At 46.4% G+C, this 16,902-nt stretch overlaps 1 protein-coding gene across 1 annotated transcript in view; it reads right to left on the reverse strand.

The window, feature by feature from the left end:
• gfra2b (GDNF family receptor alpha 2b) overlaps positions 1–16,902 on the reverse strand; it is a gene marked incomplete at its 5' end in the record, with an annotated part of 43,095 nt that overhangs the window by 24,854 nt on the left and 1,339 nt on the right. The window contains one exon of the mRNA XM_029516476.1: positions 14,904–15,203. Within this exon, the coding sequence (XP_029372336.1) occupies positions 14,904–15,203 (300 nt within the window). The remainder of the gene's footprint in view (positions 1–14,903; positions 15,204–16,902) is intronic.

Consider the following 16,902-nt stretch of genomic DNA (forward strand, 5'->3'; position numbering starts at 1 on the left):
TGTGTGCTCTTCTGTGAAGCATCAAGGACACAGCAAACAAATGTAATCACTGGGAGGAAAAATGAAAAACAGCAGAGTGAAACAGTCACGAACATTAAATGAGCTCAATTTGACAGATTCTGGAAGCATCACACACGTCACTTAACACCAGTTGTATTATGTTGTCACGCTGCTCAGATTGAGTTGTGTGTTGTTCTGTCTCTGAGCTGCAGCCTGATGATCTGATCAGAATCAAAGATTCGATCCTGTCTCCTGATTGGCTGTTTGTCTTCAGGTAACAGACTGTATGGACCTTTAACATTCACCTTCATAGGCATGTAAACTCCAGATGACGGGACATTAGACTTCAGTGTGCAGGAATAAAACTGCTGTCGGTTATTTATGAGATTTTCAGGTTTCCTTCCTCTCTTGGGAGGAAAAAAGATCAAGACAAATAAAAAAAAGTAAACAGATGAAATAAAGCGCCGTGTGTACGGCTCTGTGAAATTTTCCCTCCCTCCATCCTGAACATTAAAAAGCGCCTGGCGTCGTCAGTGTCGTGGTTGTCGGTACATCAGATATTCTCTCATGGCGGCTGTTTGCTGTCGTGCTGCAGTGAGAAGACAAACAGCACGAGGAAACTAAATGTCACTTTGGGACAATATTGGAACCGCCGGAGCCAGCAGGAAGCTCGTCGCCACCCCCACCCCCGGCACGTTAACCATGTACAGTAGGACCAGGACCAGGACCAGGACCAGGACCAGGACCAGGAACAGGACAAGGACAAGGACCAGGCCAGGAACAGGACCAGGACAAGGACCAGGAACAGGACCAGGAACAGGAACAGGAACAGGACAAGGACAAGGACAAGGACCAGGCCAGGAACAGGACCAGGACAAGGACAAGGACCAGGCCAGGAACAGGACCAGGACAAGGACCAGGAACAGGACCAGGAACAGGAACAGGAACAGGACAAGGACAAGGACAAGGACCAGGCCAGGAACAGGACCAGGACAAGGACCAGGAACAGGACCAGGAACAGGAACAGGACAAGGACAAGGACCAGGACAAGGACCAGGCCAGGAACAGGACCAGGACAAGGACCAGGCCAGGACAAGGACCAGGCCAGGAACAGGACAAGGACAAGGACCAGGCCAGGACAAGGACAAGGACCAGGACAAGGAACAGGACAAGGACCAGGCCAGGACAAGGACCAGGAACAGGACAAGGAACAGGACAAGGACCAGGACCAGGACAGGACCAGGAACAGGACAAGGACAAGGACCAGGCCAGGACCAGGAACAGGACCAGGACAAGGACCAGGACAAGGACAAGGACAAGGACCAGGACAAGGAACAGGACAAGGACAAGGACCAGGACCAGGAACAGGACCAGGAACAGGAACAGGAACAGGACAAGGACAAGGACCAGGCCAGGAACAGGACAAGGACAAGGACCAGGCCAGGACAAGGACAAGGACCAGGACAAGGAACAGGACAAGGACAAGGACCAGGCCAGGACAAGGACCAGGAACAGGACAAGGAACAGGAAAAGGACAAGGACCAGGACCAGGACAAGGACCAGGAACAGGACAAGGACAAGGACCAGGCCAGGACCAGGAACAGGACCAGGACAAGGACCAGGACAAGGACAAGGACAAGGACCAGGACAAGGAACAGGACAAGGACAAGGACCAGGACCAGGAACAGGACCAGGACAAGGACAAGGACCAAGACCAGGACCAGGCCAGGACCAGGACCAGGAACAGGAACAGGACAAGGACAAGGACAAGGACCAGGCCAGGACCAGGACCAGGAACAGGAACAGGACAAGGACAAGGACAAGGACCAGGCCAGGACCAGGACCAGGAACAGGAACAGGACAAGGACAAGGACAAGGACCAAGACCAGGACCAGGCCAGGACCAGGACCAGGAACAGGAACAGGACAAGGACAAGGACAAGGACCAGGACCAGGAACAGGACCAGGACAAGGACCAGGACAAGGACCAGGACAAGGACCAGGACAAGGAACAGGACCAGAATCAGAAATGTTCCTGTTGGCATCTGCATGTGGAATATTTCTGTATTAACAGCTGAAACTAAAACTGGATCCACCACACATCGGTGTGGTGAATTGGGGGGGCATCAGGGTGTTCTCTGACAGTTCTGATATCTGACGATGAGGCGGTCAGGACGGGACAACACAAAGGAGAGGACAGGACGTCTCCTCACCTGATGTGTTTTGATTAAAAAACAAAAAGCTGCAGCTGGAACACGAGTCAGAAAGACTAAACGTGATGCTGAGCTTCACACCGTCTCCACAGCTGATGATCAAAGAGCTTGTTTTCCTCTTTTACCTTTAACAGGAAATGGCCGGGAGATTACAGCAGCCTGTCCCCAACAGCCAGCGCTCCCTTTATCCTTCAGGTAAACACTCAGCACAGAGCAGCTTATTCACACGGCATTCAGAGGCAGCGTGACATTTTCAGTGGCGTTTGTGCCAGGACCTCCAAACCAACAACTTCTGCTCGTTCGCTGCTGATTTCCTCCAGTCCTGTTTCTGCTGTCTTTAACTTCTCTGCAGTCTCGCTGCTGCCCTGCGAGTGTTTGTCTGGCATTTAGCAGCGACGCTCCCTCCTGCCGCTCAGCTGGCACGGCTCTGGCCTATTGTTAGAGAGCTGAGATCATCATGTCCTGGAGAGTCCAACTCATTTACTCTTACAGAGTGAAATAATACGAGATAAACAACAAATACAGCCACCAACAGCTGATCCACCTGAAACTGATCCTCCTTGGTGTGTCAGAGCCGAGGCAGCAGCTATCGATTCTGTGTGAGACCGGAAAGTGTTGCCTTCTCCAGAGGAAAGACGAGTCATCAGGGTTTAGGCAGAAAGCTCTCTAAATAAACGCTGGATGTGAAGACAGACATCTATTTCTGTCCAACAGATCAGAGCTGGGAGAGATGAAAGGAAACCCAAAAACAGGCCGAGGTGTCCAAGTTACTGACGGACAGAAGCTGCTTTCTGCATCCCCGGACTGAGGGGGGGGCATGTTGGACCAGCAGCTTTATACTGAACCTGAAATAAACAGTCTTAGTGAACACTAACCAGGAAATAACCAGGAAATAATCCGGAAATAACCAGGAGACAACCAAGAAATAACCAGTAAATAACCAGGAGATAACCAAGAAATAACCAGGAGATAACCAGGAGATAACCAGGAGATAACCAGGAAATAACCAGGCGATAACCAAGAAATAACCAGGAGATAACCAGGAAATAACCAGGAGATAACCAGGAGATAACCAAGAAATAACCAGGAGATAACCAGGAGATAACCAGGAGATAACCAGGAAATAACCAGGAGATAACCAGGAGATAACCAAGAAATAACCAGGAGATAACCAGGAGATAACCAGGAGATAACCAAGAAATAACCAGGAGATAACCAGGAGATAACCAGGAAATAACCAGGAGATAACCAGGCGATGAACCAGGAGATAACCACGAAATAACCAGGAGATAAACCGGAGATAACCAGGAATGACCAGGAGATAACAGGAGATAACCAAGAAATAACAGGAAATAACCAGGAGATAACCAAGAAATAACCAGGAAATAACCAGGAGATAACCGGAGATAACCAGAAATAACCGGAGATAACCAGGAGATAACCAAGAAATAACCAGGAGATAACCAGGAGATAACCAAGAAATAACCAGGAAATAACCAGGAGATAACCAGGAGATAACCAGGAAATAACCAGGAGATAACCAAGAAATAACCAGGAGATAACCAGGAGATAACCAGGAAATGACCAGGAGATAACCAGGAGATAACCAAGAAATAACCAGGAAATAACCAGGAGATAACCAAGAAATAACCAGGAAATAACCAGGAGATAACCAGGAGATAACCAAGAAATAACCAGGAGATAACCAGGAGATAACCAAGAAATAACCAGGAGATAACCAGGAGATAACCAGGAAATGACCAGGAGATAACCAGGAGATAACCAGGAAATAACCAGGAGATATTTTGATAGTTTTGGTGTTGCTTCCTCCCTTTGACCTGTTCCCGCCTCCTGACCTTCTCTGCCCTGATGCGTTTCACCTGTGTCCTGTCTGGTTAAGTTCAGTTGTAGTGCTCGTCGGCTCCTTTGTCTTGTTTTGTCCTGTTCTGTATGTTGGAGAGTCCTGCCACGTTTTTTTGGTATTTTTTTCCAGTGTAGTCCTTCCTGTCCGCCTGCTTCTGCACTTGGACCTCATGCATACGGTGACATTTTTATTTACTGTCATGGTGGATCACACACAGCTCTCTCTGCTCAGTCACATGATCTCCTCATGGGCCAATCACATCTGACCTGTGGTCGTCATCGGAAACCTCTGATTTTCAGTCACGAGGACACGGGAGAAGTTTGTGTGTCTTTGTATGAGTCGACTCTTAAAGATGGAAACAAGTTAAAAGATCAGAACTAATAAGTTTATATTTATAGAATTTAACACGCATGACAACATCATTTCCTGCTCAGTCAGACGGTTAATGGCGACACGCTCACCGTGACTGCTGAAGGTTAATTATCACACGTGTTCTCAGTGTGTGTGTGTGTGTGTGTGTGTGTGTGTGTGTGTGTGTGTGTGTGTGTGTGTGTGTGTGTGTACAGGTGATGCAGCCTGACGGGCATTTTGATTAACTCTCATTAATTCACATGGCAGCATCATTGGAAACAGATAGAGACAGGAAGTAGAACGGTCATCGCCATGTTCCACCTGCAGAACATCTGGATTGGGAACATCAGCAGCAGAACTGAGAGCATGCTCTCAAAACACACACTAACAAAACAACACAACTCCTGCACTGACTGCCGCCGGTTATATACTGTATCAGATCCAAAAGCAGCCTGTCTGATTGAAGGTCGCCAACACAACAGGAAGTTGATATCTGGTGAGCCCACTGAAGTCACACACCACAACACAACGCTCTAAAAGCCACTCAGCTTTTAGAGCGTTGTGTTGTGGTGTGTGTTTTAAATGGAGTTTGTCACATTAATAAAAAAAAGTGAGCAGCAATTAAACTGCCAGTTCATCACAACATGTGAGGCAACGGAAGTGAGATGAAGCTGAGCTGCACTGCGTCTGCTGCACACATGCACAGGTGTGTGTGTGTGAAATAAGCTGAATTTGAGAAATCACAAAGTGCTTTGTTGCACTCCCCCCTGTGTCTCCTCTCAGCTTTCATGCCCCTTTTAATTATTACTGACAGGACGGAGCAGAGCCCCCCCATCCTCCACCACTCCTCCTCTTATTTGTGTTCCTCTTCTGCTGCTCTCCATCCCATCGCACAACTGTTGTTGTCGTCTACCAGCTGCAGCAGCTTCAGTCTGACACGTCTTCACTCATCCTCTTACAGTTTCCTGTCTCCTCCTGTGGCTCCTCGTTCACTCCCTCCTTGACGTCTCGTTGATTGACTGAATCAGCTTGTTAATGAAAAGTAGTTATCAAACAAACAGAACTCACAACAACCTCAGCCCTCCGTGACGTCAGCCTGCTTTAAGGCCTCATCGGTCACTGCAGACCAGACCGTGCTGGTTTGGTTCGACCTTTGTGGCCTACAAAGGACCAGATCATCGTCGACTGGGACACATGACCTATAGAAAGTCATCACCCTCAGCTGACAGAGATGGAAGCTGGATGCAGAAGCTACACTGAGACAGTTTTTGGTTCTTAAAAACACAAATATCAACCCTTCAAAATAAAAGACAGGAGCATATTGTAACTTTACAGTACAGACCTTTATATTTAAAATATGGACATTCAAAGTCAAATAGAGAAAGTTGAATTAAACCTAAAACTGTGTGATGTTCATGGCAGTAATTTCTTCATGGATATATTTAAAATTCTTCAGAACCACAAGACTCTGCAGCAGCTGCTGAAGCTGCAGGATGCATAAAGTGGCGTGGTTCAGGTACATAATGGCCAGTCAGTGTTTCAGTAATTGCTCGGACTAGATTGCCAAATCCTTTAAGCTAATAGATCGGGGCACTTACTATTGACCGGGCCTACTTAGCATGCATGCTAATATGTCAGCCTATAAGTATTCTGTCCGGTAGCCGAGCTGAGCCAGCACCTAATCACAGAGGTGCTTAGAGTTCAGCCTGCTAAATTACACATTTAACACTGACATTGGTATTTAGCATGAAGTCAAATAAATGGCTAATTTACCAGTCTGACTAATGACTGATGCATTTAGCATGCAGGCTAATGAGCAAGCTGCAGACTGATTAGTATTGCTCCACAGAGAGACTCCACTGTTTTCTGTTTACTCATCTCATTCTCAGCTGCCTGACAGACACACAAACATCCATATGAATGTGGACGCTGTGTGTTTTTAATGTGCGAGTGGGAACATGGGTGGTTGTTGAGGACAACTCCAGAAAAACAAAATTCAGCATCGGTTCTCCTCCTGTCACGGCCCATTTATTTCTCTCAAACTGGAGCTTTTTGATGCTGGGAAAGGTTTTTCTCTGAATATAATTACCAGCGGAAAGATTCTTTTCTGCCTGTAAAATTCTCCCTTCATAGCCGAGTTTCCAAAGTGTGACACTGTTGGACGGATAAATCTCAGACAACAACATGGTCGTGTGTCTCGGAGTCAGTGAATGAGCTGCAGTAGACAATTTCAGCCATTTTCACAAACAGCCGCCGTGTAAGGACGCTCAGACAACAGTCAGTGGATCACAGCGAGACTGAAAACGCTGAGAAACAGGAGAACGTTTCCGGAAGTTCGAAAGCATGAAACCATTCTCAATCTGAAAATACACTTCATGCTTCTAACTCCTCTTCAACAGAGTTACGACTCTGAGGATAACGAGGAAAGTCCAGACTAACCTGGGAAGTCTTCATTAGAGAAGGGCCAACACTATTTGGTCTGTGATTGGAGGAGCCACCTGTGAGTCACTGTCTCACGTCAACCAATCAGACGCTGTCCTGCATGCTTATATACAGTTTCACATTAAATCTGAATCGTCCAGATCTTAATCTTTGAACAGAAATATTCCCAAATTAGAAACAGATTTTCACTGAAACATTTGATGAACTCCGCGGTGATGTCTTCAGATTTGGTGCTGTTCCTGCCCATTTCCTGTCATGTTCCATATCGAATGACAAAGACACCAGACGTCAACAGAGCAGAGCATGATGGGAATAAAGAGGTTCATGTAGATTATAGCACCTTTATGTAATGAGGTCTCCTGGGTACAAACCTGCAGCACTCACACACATTATTCCTTATATGTTATGTAAAGTAAGGCTGGTGTTTATTCACATACACACTGTAATTATAGTCATTAGGGCTGAAATTATTCTCAGTTTCTTCTTTGGCAAAGCTCAGCTGACGATGTGTGGACTCATTAAAGATAAAGGAAACAAATCTCTTTTGCCCTCCCTCTTTCACCCCCCCCCCCCACACACACACACACAAGACAGGAATAATGACTGATTAAGCCTCTGTGGCTGAATCAAATATGTTCCCTCTCATAAAACATCTCATTTTGGCAGCACAGACCAAAATCAACTCGATCAAACAGCTTGATTCTTCAATTAACGTCAACAGTGACCACATGTTGAGAACAGAGCGGCAAAACCTGGAGAGGACAAATCAGAGCAAACTGAATGAGACACAAACAGCCGACTGAGGATGGAGCAGGAAACATGCCAGCAGCCATCAGTCCTCTGAGGAGGAGCGCTGGATAAAGCCCGCCCTGACGGGGCTCGTCCAATCGTAACATCTGACAGCAGGTGTGTCAACGAGCGTTCACCTGCTGCAGCAACACGAAGCTGGATTATTTCAAAATCACACTGGCTTTACACACAAGCTGCTCCTCACTGAGAGATCGTCTTCTAAACTCCCATCAGTCACGAACACAAGGCATTCAGGTTCAAGACGTCACGTCGTACAAACAAAGTGACTCAGTTCAGACTCTCAGAACTGACTGAAAACACTCTGAATGTTTCCTTCCTCTCATGTGTTGTTTCTATCGTTTCTATCTTTATCTGATCAGGAGTTCTGCTCAGTAATGAAGAAAAATCTGCTCTTTATTCTGTCAATAAACTCATAAACATACAGGGCTGATCCTGAGACACTCTGATTGGCTGTGACATCACCCACCGGAGCCACTAGGAGCGTCCGATGCAGAGACGTGACTCCAGTTCAGAGAAACAGCTGTATCTCCAGGTTAAGGAGGGAAAACAGAAAGAACCATTAAAGACCAGCTGATGAAGGAGAAGGCTTCACAGAAATGCCCCCTCCCACCATGGTAAGACCCCCCCGCTCCACCTCCAGCTCTAACATTAATGCTTACATCGGTCCTGACACAGCAGCAGCAGGATTGTGATTCTGAGCAGCGGTTTGTTCAGCTCGGAGTGAATCAGAAGAGCTCAGCATCTGAACACTTCCCTCCCACCACGTCCCACTGTGGCCGATTATTCATACACGAACAAACCGCTAATAACAGGGACAGGTTCTGTTCTGATGAGGAAATGTTCATTAGTTAATTTGCTTCGTGAGAAAATCCACCTGAAGATGACATTTGAACAGATCATTCTGGAAATGGCTTCACGTGGACTGTAATTGTTTCTGCTGATCAAATATCAGCAAACTCCACATTCGCTATCATTCACTGTTTATGTTTACTCTAGTTAACAAGTCAATCACATTAACATAATTGGAGTTTGTTGTTTACTTGAGCTCTGCCGTTCCCACATTACTGTCTTAATGACTTTATAATTGCATTTTGATGTAAACTTGGATGATCAAAGTCACAAAGTCCAAAATCGTCAGCGTGAAGAAAAACAAGCAGCGTGATAGAGAAACGCCAACGAGCTCAGAGTCATTAGATGACCTCAGACTGCAGGTCAGAGATGCCACGCCGCCATTCACCCAATAAAAACGCTCAAAATGACATCAGAGGCGAGTTAATGGCCTCAGTCTTGAGTTTCAAGTCTTCAATACAACATGATGTTTATTCGGATGGATTGGGGGCGGGGCTACAGTGTGATTGACAGACACACCAGCTGGACTTTAATGAATAATTTACAGTTGGATCCTTTTCCTCAGACTTTATGACCTTTCCTTCACACTTTGACACATTATTTAAAAATATCATCCAGTTTCATGACACATAATCCACCGGGTTTAGTACCAGATGATGATTACTGACACATATATTTTTTGTGGTTGCATTGTTCCTCAGAGTCACAGTGGTTCTCTCTGAAGGTCCTGGTCTGGTTCCCGCTGTGATGGACTGCAGACCTGTCCAGGTGACCCCGCCCCTTGAAGAATTTCTTTTGTTTTCTTGTTTTTCTGCTCTTTCAGCTGTTGATGATGAGAGACTCTCTACACAAACAGAATTCATGTACATATCCAATCTCCTGACATGAAATATAAATGCAAACACAATAAAATGTACGTAAACATCATATATTTGTTTATGTCTTGTCCAAAAATATTTCTGCAGAACAAAATATTGATATTACACACAACCACAGTCTGAGGACAGACGTGTGAGACAGAGAGGGACAAATCTGTGTCCTGATCGGATTCAGTTTCTATTTTGATTCCAGTTTATTTCCACTATTTGATTGTCCTGTTTTTATTCTATTTGTCTAAATCTTTTTACATTTTTTATTCTATTTATCTATTTTCTATATATGTTTGGCTTTCACTGTGGACAGCGAAAAAGAATTTCATTGTTCAGGGAAACGTGTTTCTTTCTTTCTTTAATGACAATAAACACTATTTGTGTGGAATTCATATGAAACCATTTCAACAGCAGCAGCACAAACAGAAAACAAACAAGCCTCCACTGATGTGCTGTCAGTTTGATCTAACACTGAGGAGGAAAACAAACGTCCCTGCAGTTTGGACTCAGGTTTCTGTTTCACTCATTTCTAAACAGGTGTGAGTGCTGAGCTGAAGGACTCGGCGGGGGGGGCTTTATTATTAGTATTATTATTGTTTCCAGACAGGAAAGTGTGTGGGGGCCGACTGAACCTGCTCGGCTGTCTGTCCTTTCAGCCCGGACGCTCAGACGGAGTGGACAGATCTGGACGCCTTGCTGCAGGTTTTAGTCCAGCATCAGGACCACAGCTTGGATCATCCTACCATCCAACGCTGATCAGCGTCAGGCTTTGATCTGAAAAAGTCTCCGTTCAGTGGCTCAAAGGAAATAAAGTCAGTGACAGGCTGGATTTTTTTTATCAAAGCTTCTCATGAGTTTATCAAATTGATTTGAGGAAAGTGAATTATGTCACCGCTTTCCACCTTCGTCTCCATCTCCTGTCTGGGAGGAAGACCTCCTCACTTTCACCTCATCTACTGCCGATCTGTTGCACCACGATAAGGATGACAGAACCGCTGAGTCACTTCCCCTCAGAAGTCGTCCCCGAGGATTGGATCTGATTGGTTACCTGTCGGTTCCTACGGCAACCAGCACCAATCATGGAAGACGGACTGTTGTGGCTTAATTTGGAGGCAAACAAAAGCTCATCATTACTCCTTTAAGGAAGGATGTGGGACGAGGCAGACAGCGCTATTCTACGGTGGCCCAGATGGGTCAAGGCAAAACAACTTTATCAGGAAAAACACTAATAAGTATTCATGATGGATTCTTTTGTAACATTTCAGCTCTAGATTTGGCCTCAGAATGGAAGCTGCTCATTTCATAAATAGTCAGAGATACCGACCCGCTGGGGTTTGGACCCCCGGGGCCGACAATGTGGCCCCCGGTCTGAGATTTATCAAGTGCGTTCCTCTGCAGCAGCAGCTTTTCACATTATGGATCACATTTACGTTCTACAGCTCTTCGTCATCAGCGCTCTTCTTTATACCTGCTTCACATACACACTCTTTCAGGCTAATGATTGCTGTTGAACAGACCGACACACGCAGGAAGGACTCCAGAGTTCAAAACGTCCCCAAACTTTACCATCAAAAAGTCTGACGTTTCCCAAAGTTCAAAGCTGCGACCCCACGACAGCTCGCCATCAGACAGGCGCTTTAAACAGGAAGACATCGGCGACCTCGGACAGACGCCCCCCCTACTTTAATGGACACGGACAAATGGAAGTTTGATCTGGTCTCCCCTCGATCTGATCTGATCTTTCTGATCTCTCCACCATCTTCTTCCATTTCCTCCTTTTTCCGTTCCTCATCCTCAAATTGCCTCTTCTTCCGCCATCATCTGCTGCCATCAGACTTTGATCTGATTCCCTAGTTATCCTTCTTTTATCTACCCCCCCCCCCCCCCCACACACACACACACAGTTTCAACAGTCCCTCTCTTGTCCTCGATCGCCCACAGACCTGATCTGATTCATCTGAAGTCAGAAAAATTGTCGACGTTGTCTCATCATCCAGACGTCAGAGTTTTCTGTCCACTTCACTCTCAAAAATCTTTGTCGTTTTTATTTTTACTATTATTCCTCAAGTTAGTAATTCAACTTTGCAACTGATCATCATGATGTGCTCCTGTATCAACTGTCTGTTATACTCTTTTCTGGAGAAATCGACTCTTCACGTTCTGAGAACATTAATGCTATTTGATTTCAGACGTCACTCCGACAGACTTAATCAGTTGTGGTCCTCGTGGAAAGAAGAAAGAATGGAAAGAAACAGAAGAAAAGGTTTCAGGAGCATCTTCGGGTCTCCATCTCCAGGCTCCGCTCTCTCCACCCACAATCCATTTCCTGTCCCCCAGCTCATTAGTCATCGCCACCCGCTCCTGCAGGATCTGCTGGTAATCACTGATTCAGGGAAGCTGCTGCTCTCAGCTCTAATTAAGGCTTCTGATTCGCTGAGGGACATGTGACATCACAGAAGATGCTCCATCCAGTCCAACTGAGGCCTCTCTGTCTCTGCTCCACAGACAAGAGGAGACAAACTGCTAAAGGTTCAGTCTCAGGCTAACTTTAGCTTGTTAGCTTGGCTGTTAGCCTGTTAGCCTAAATCAGTGTCACAGAAAAAAAATCACATTTCCAAATGTGGTGAAATTCATCAGAACAAGAAACCAACAAAGACTTCAAGCCAAATTAACGGAGTCTTTCAACCTTTCTGTGTTTGATACCTTAACTGTGAATACATTAGGAGGCCTGAGGGGAAGTCTTTTTCTGAAACCCAGCAGAGCTCTTAACTTTTAGAACTTTTAGCTTTTAGAAGCCCCTATAAATTCAAACTGAACAGCTCTGCTGGAACAGATCCTTAACCTTGGACCAGTAGAAAGTTGTGAATTATTTCAGTCTCACCTGTTCTCTCTGCCAAGATTTTGTTATAAGCTTTAAGCTGAAAAGCCAACAAATCCTCTTCTGCCTTGTTAAATATTCATGCATGAATGAGACACAGATGAAAAGCTGCAGAGGGAGAAAAAACTTTTTGTTCATTGTCACATGAAAAGAAAATATAGCTGGAAATTAAAACTGCAGTTTCCATCAGACGCGCTGTATAGAAAAACCATCTGTAATGTAATTAAGTGCACAGCACAGAGACCTTCCTACCAAATAAAGATTACTTTAAGCTTCTGTCTAATCACGCTGATGTACTGTACCTATCGGCAGACTGCTCCATCCAAAACAAACATGTCCATTTCTGCCCTTCTCACTCTCACTAAATATTCAGTCTTCATTAACTCCTGCTGCTGTTATTGTCCAGAAGACAGATGTTTAGGGGAAACTGGTCCAAACGATTATCTGCTCAACATTTTTGGAGAAACAAAGCCATGTAATTAGATTTCTTTTAGTGCAGCTGATCGCCCTGTTGTCAGCTTTTCAAGTCCCAGAAAGGGATTCAGCCTGATGGTTTCCCTCCTTATTAACCAGACCGAAGAGTCCCAGTTCAGAGGCTCCACCTGACAGTCTGAGGATTGACCCGTTGAGGAGCTGACGGTTCAGGTGTTTCAGTCAAAGAGCTTAAAAGACCAGATGCTCCGAAGGAAGCAGGACCAGTCAGGACTCACTGACACTGAGGACAAAACCCTCCACCTCCGCCCAACTGCATCTGGAGTCTCCTTCAGGTGCGTCCTTCTAGTCCTGGGTTTGAAAGCTCTCACAGGTCTATCCTTGGCGATCCAATAAATCCCAGCTTCCAGCGCGCGATGGTGATAAGAGCCTGAAGATTCCAGCTGTTAAAGTCAGCGTTGTGTTTCAGGTCAGCTGTTACAACCGAACACCTTAAAGCACGTTGTGTGTTCTCACAGTTGCTAAGAAACAAGAACTTCACTTTGTGATGCAGCAGTCATGGCGGGAACGGCTCCATTCACCAAAATGTCTCATCTCAGTTTGGACGTCAACTTCGACGTCTTAACACAAAGACACCAGAGAGAGTCGTCAACACCATGACCTCTGTGCCAGGGTCGTCCACTGATGGCCGTGTGTTCTTCTGTGCCAAAGTGACACAGACACACAAACACACCACATGTGCCTGTCGCTGATCACATTAACACTTACAAATAATTAAGACGTGTTTGTGTTTCGGAACAACACAACTTTGTGTGGTTTAAACGAAAGTCAAACGTGTGTGGCCATCAAACGTGTGTGTGGTGTGTGTGTGTGTGTGTGAGATGCTGGTGCTACAGAAACATCCTCAGTGGAATGGAGAACAAAGAGAGAGGCTCTTAATGAGCTCTTCCACTGCTGAGACCCGAACTAGGCCAACAACCCGTGTGTGTGTGTGTGTGTGTGTCTGTGTGTGTATGAGTGTGTGTGTGTGTGTGTGTGTGTGTGTGTGTGTGTGTGTGTGTGTGTGTGTGTGTGTGTGTGTGTGTGCGTGCGTGTGTGTATGTGTGTGTGTGTGTGTGTGCGTGTGCGTAGCATGTGTCTGTGTGTGTGTATGTGTGTGTGTGTGTGCATATGTGTGTGTCTGTCTGTGTGTGCTTGTGTGTGTATGAGTGTGTGTGTGTGTGTGCAACATGTGTCTGTGTGTGTGTGTCTGTCTGTGTGTGCTTGTGTGTGTATGAGTGTGTGTGTGCGTGTGTGTGTGTGTGTGTGTGCAACATGTGTCTGTGTGTGTGTGTCTGTGTGTGTGTGTGTGTGTGTGTGTGTGCAACATGTGTCTGTGTGTGTGTGTAGCATGTGTTTGAGTGTGTGTGTGTGTGTGCAGCATGTGTCTGTGTGTGTGTGTCTGTGTCTGTCTGTCTGTGTGTGTGTGTGTGTCTGTGTCTGTCTGTGTGTGTGTGTGTGTGTGTGTCTGTGTGTGTGTGTGTGTGTGTGTGTGTGTGTGTGTGCGTGTCATCTGTGCAGGACCAGCACTGGGACCTGAACCAACCACAGGCATTAGTCAGGTGTCTGGGGCTCACTCTGCAGTGAGACGATGTTTTGTGCGTTGTGTTCATTTTTTGTTTTAAATATCCCACAGTACATTAACACAACAACAACAACAACAACAACAACAAAGTGGCTGACTGCCTGAGCTCCTCTTACACCGTCTAAAAAAAGAAGGATCAAAATCGATAAAAGAGGAAATTCCTTTTTGCTTCAAAGATCCCTTTACAGAGTGTGACCCTGATGGCCACATTACCCACAATGCACCTGGAGCTCCGACAGCTGACTGCAGGTGTTAGCCCGCACACGCAGCAGACGTCAGAGCTGACCCGACGTTATTCCTCATTTAAGACCTGAGAGCTTTCTGTCCGATGGCCATCAGGGGCTCCGCTGGTTATAAAAAGAAGTCAGATTGTATTGAAGTCTATGGGAAAATGTCCCTCCTTTTCCCTGGTTTATTGGCTCAGTAAATGTTCCTACTGTTCAGAGTGAAGAAGCAAACAGACAAGAGGTTTCTGTTCCGTCTGCCAGCTCACAGCTCAACACATGCAGAGAAATCAACAGGCAGCAGGAGGATTAATGAAGTCTGGACACGGCCCAGAGTCGCAGACTTACCCTCAGTCAGACCCATGTGGATGCTCCAGTAGTTCTGCAGGCACTGCAGCTCCTTTTTCATGCCTCTCTTGCAGCGGCAGTCGTACAGCGGCGAGTCCTGCAGGACCTCCAGCGCCCCCTGGCACTCCTTGGAGGCTAGCATGGCGCTGCGCTCCTTGTCCCCACCGGACAGGCACTGGCGCATGATCCGGTACCGCGAGCTGCACTGGCTGTTCTGGTTGCAGAGTTCAGAGGCTCGGACGCAGTCCAGAGGTTCCCGCCAGCCGGGGGGGCCCAGCTCCGAATCACACACACACACATCTGCAGGGGGGAGGAGGGCACAGTAATGAGGGATTATACAGCTAATGAGCAGTGATCGGTGTTCACGGCCAAGTTCATCAGTCAGACTCATTAATGTGTTTCATTTGTGTTTTAAAACTGGAAATAAACTCCAACATTTCCCGGATTGTAGCCGTCACTGTCAGCCTGCGGGGGGGCGGGGCTAAAGAAAACCAACACCTCATTGGTTAGCGTTAGCACAGCGAAAAGCTAACACTCAGCATGAAGAAAGGCTTCGTTTACCGAACACAATCCACGGAGCCATCTGCGATACCTGCACGACAAAAAACGACAAGTTTGTGTTGGGCTGCTTCACACGATGAACTCTGAGGCGTCTGTTTGTGGTCGGTGCCAGGAAGCTGTCAGCTCACAGCCAGAACCGGTTTAATGGACTCACAACCGAGCCCGGCTCAGAAACGACAACAGCTACAACAACAACACTGTGTGAGCATCAACTGATTCAGGTGTCTCCGAGCAGGAATCAGCCATCTGCACGTTTCATACTGAAGTCTATGGGAAAATGTCCTCCTCCTCCCTCATACTGAAGTCTATGGAAAATGTCCTCCTCCTCCCTCATACTGAAGTCTATGGGAAAATGTCCTCCTCCTCCCTCATACTGAAGTCTATGGAAAATGTCCTCCTCCTCCCTCATACTGAAGTCTATGGGAAAATGTCCTCCTCCTCCCTCATACTGAAGTCTATGGAAAATGTCCTCCTCCTCCCTCATACTGAAGTCTATGGGAAAATGTCCTCCTCCTCCCTCATACTGAAGTCTATGGAAAATGTCCTCCTCCTCCCTCATACTGAAGTCTATGGAAAATGTCCTCCTCCTCCCTCATACTGAAGTCTATGGGAAAATGTCCTCCTCCTCCCTCATACTGAAGTCTATGGGAAAATGTCCTCCCTCATACTGAAGTCTATGGGAAAATGTCCTCCTCCTCCCTCATACTGAAGTCTATGGGAAAATGTCCTCCTCCTCCCTCATACTGAAGTCTATGGGAAAATGTCCTCCCTCATACTGAAGTCTATGGGAAAATGTCCTCCTCCTCCCTCATACTGAAGTCTATGGGAAAATGTCCTCCTCCTCCCTCATACTGAAGTCTATGGAAAATGTCCCCCATCCTCCCTCATACTGAAGTCTATGGGAAAATGTCCTCCCTCATACTGAAGTCTATGGGAAAATGTCCTCCCTCATACTGAAGTCTATGGGAAAATGTCCTCCTCCTCCCTCATACTGAAGTCTATGGAAAATGTCCTCCTCCTCCCTCATACTGAAGTCTATGGGAAAATGTCCTCCCTCATACTGAAGTCTATGGGAAAATGTCCTCCTCCTCCCTCATACTGAAGTCTATGGAAAATGTCCTCCACCTCCCTCATACTGAAGTCTATGGGAAAATGTCCTCCCTCATACTGAAGTCTATGGGAAAATGTCCTCCCTCATACTGAAATCTATGGGAAAATGTCCTCCTCCTCTTGCATACTGAAGTCTATCGAAAATGTCCCCCGTCCTCCCTCATACTGAAGTCTATGGGAAAATGTCCCCCGTCCTCCCTCATACTGAAGTCTATGGGAAAATGTCCCCCCTCCTCCCTCATACTGAAGTCTATGGGAAAATGTCCCCCGTCCTCACTGCTACTGAAGTCTATGGGAAAATGTCCCCCGTCCTCCCTCATACTGAAGT

This window comes from Echeneis naucrates, chromosome 12 (assembly GCF_900963305.1).
Source record: "Echeneis naucrates chromosome 12, fEcheNa1.1, whole genome shotgun sequence".
NCBI classification, from domain to species: domain Eukaryota; kingdom Metazoa; phylum Chordata; class Actinopteri; order Carangiformes; family Echeneidae; genus Echeneis; species Echeneis naucrates.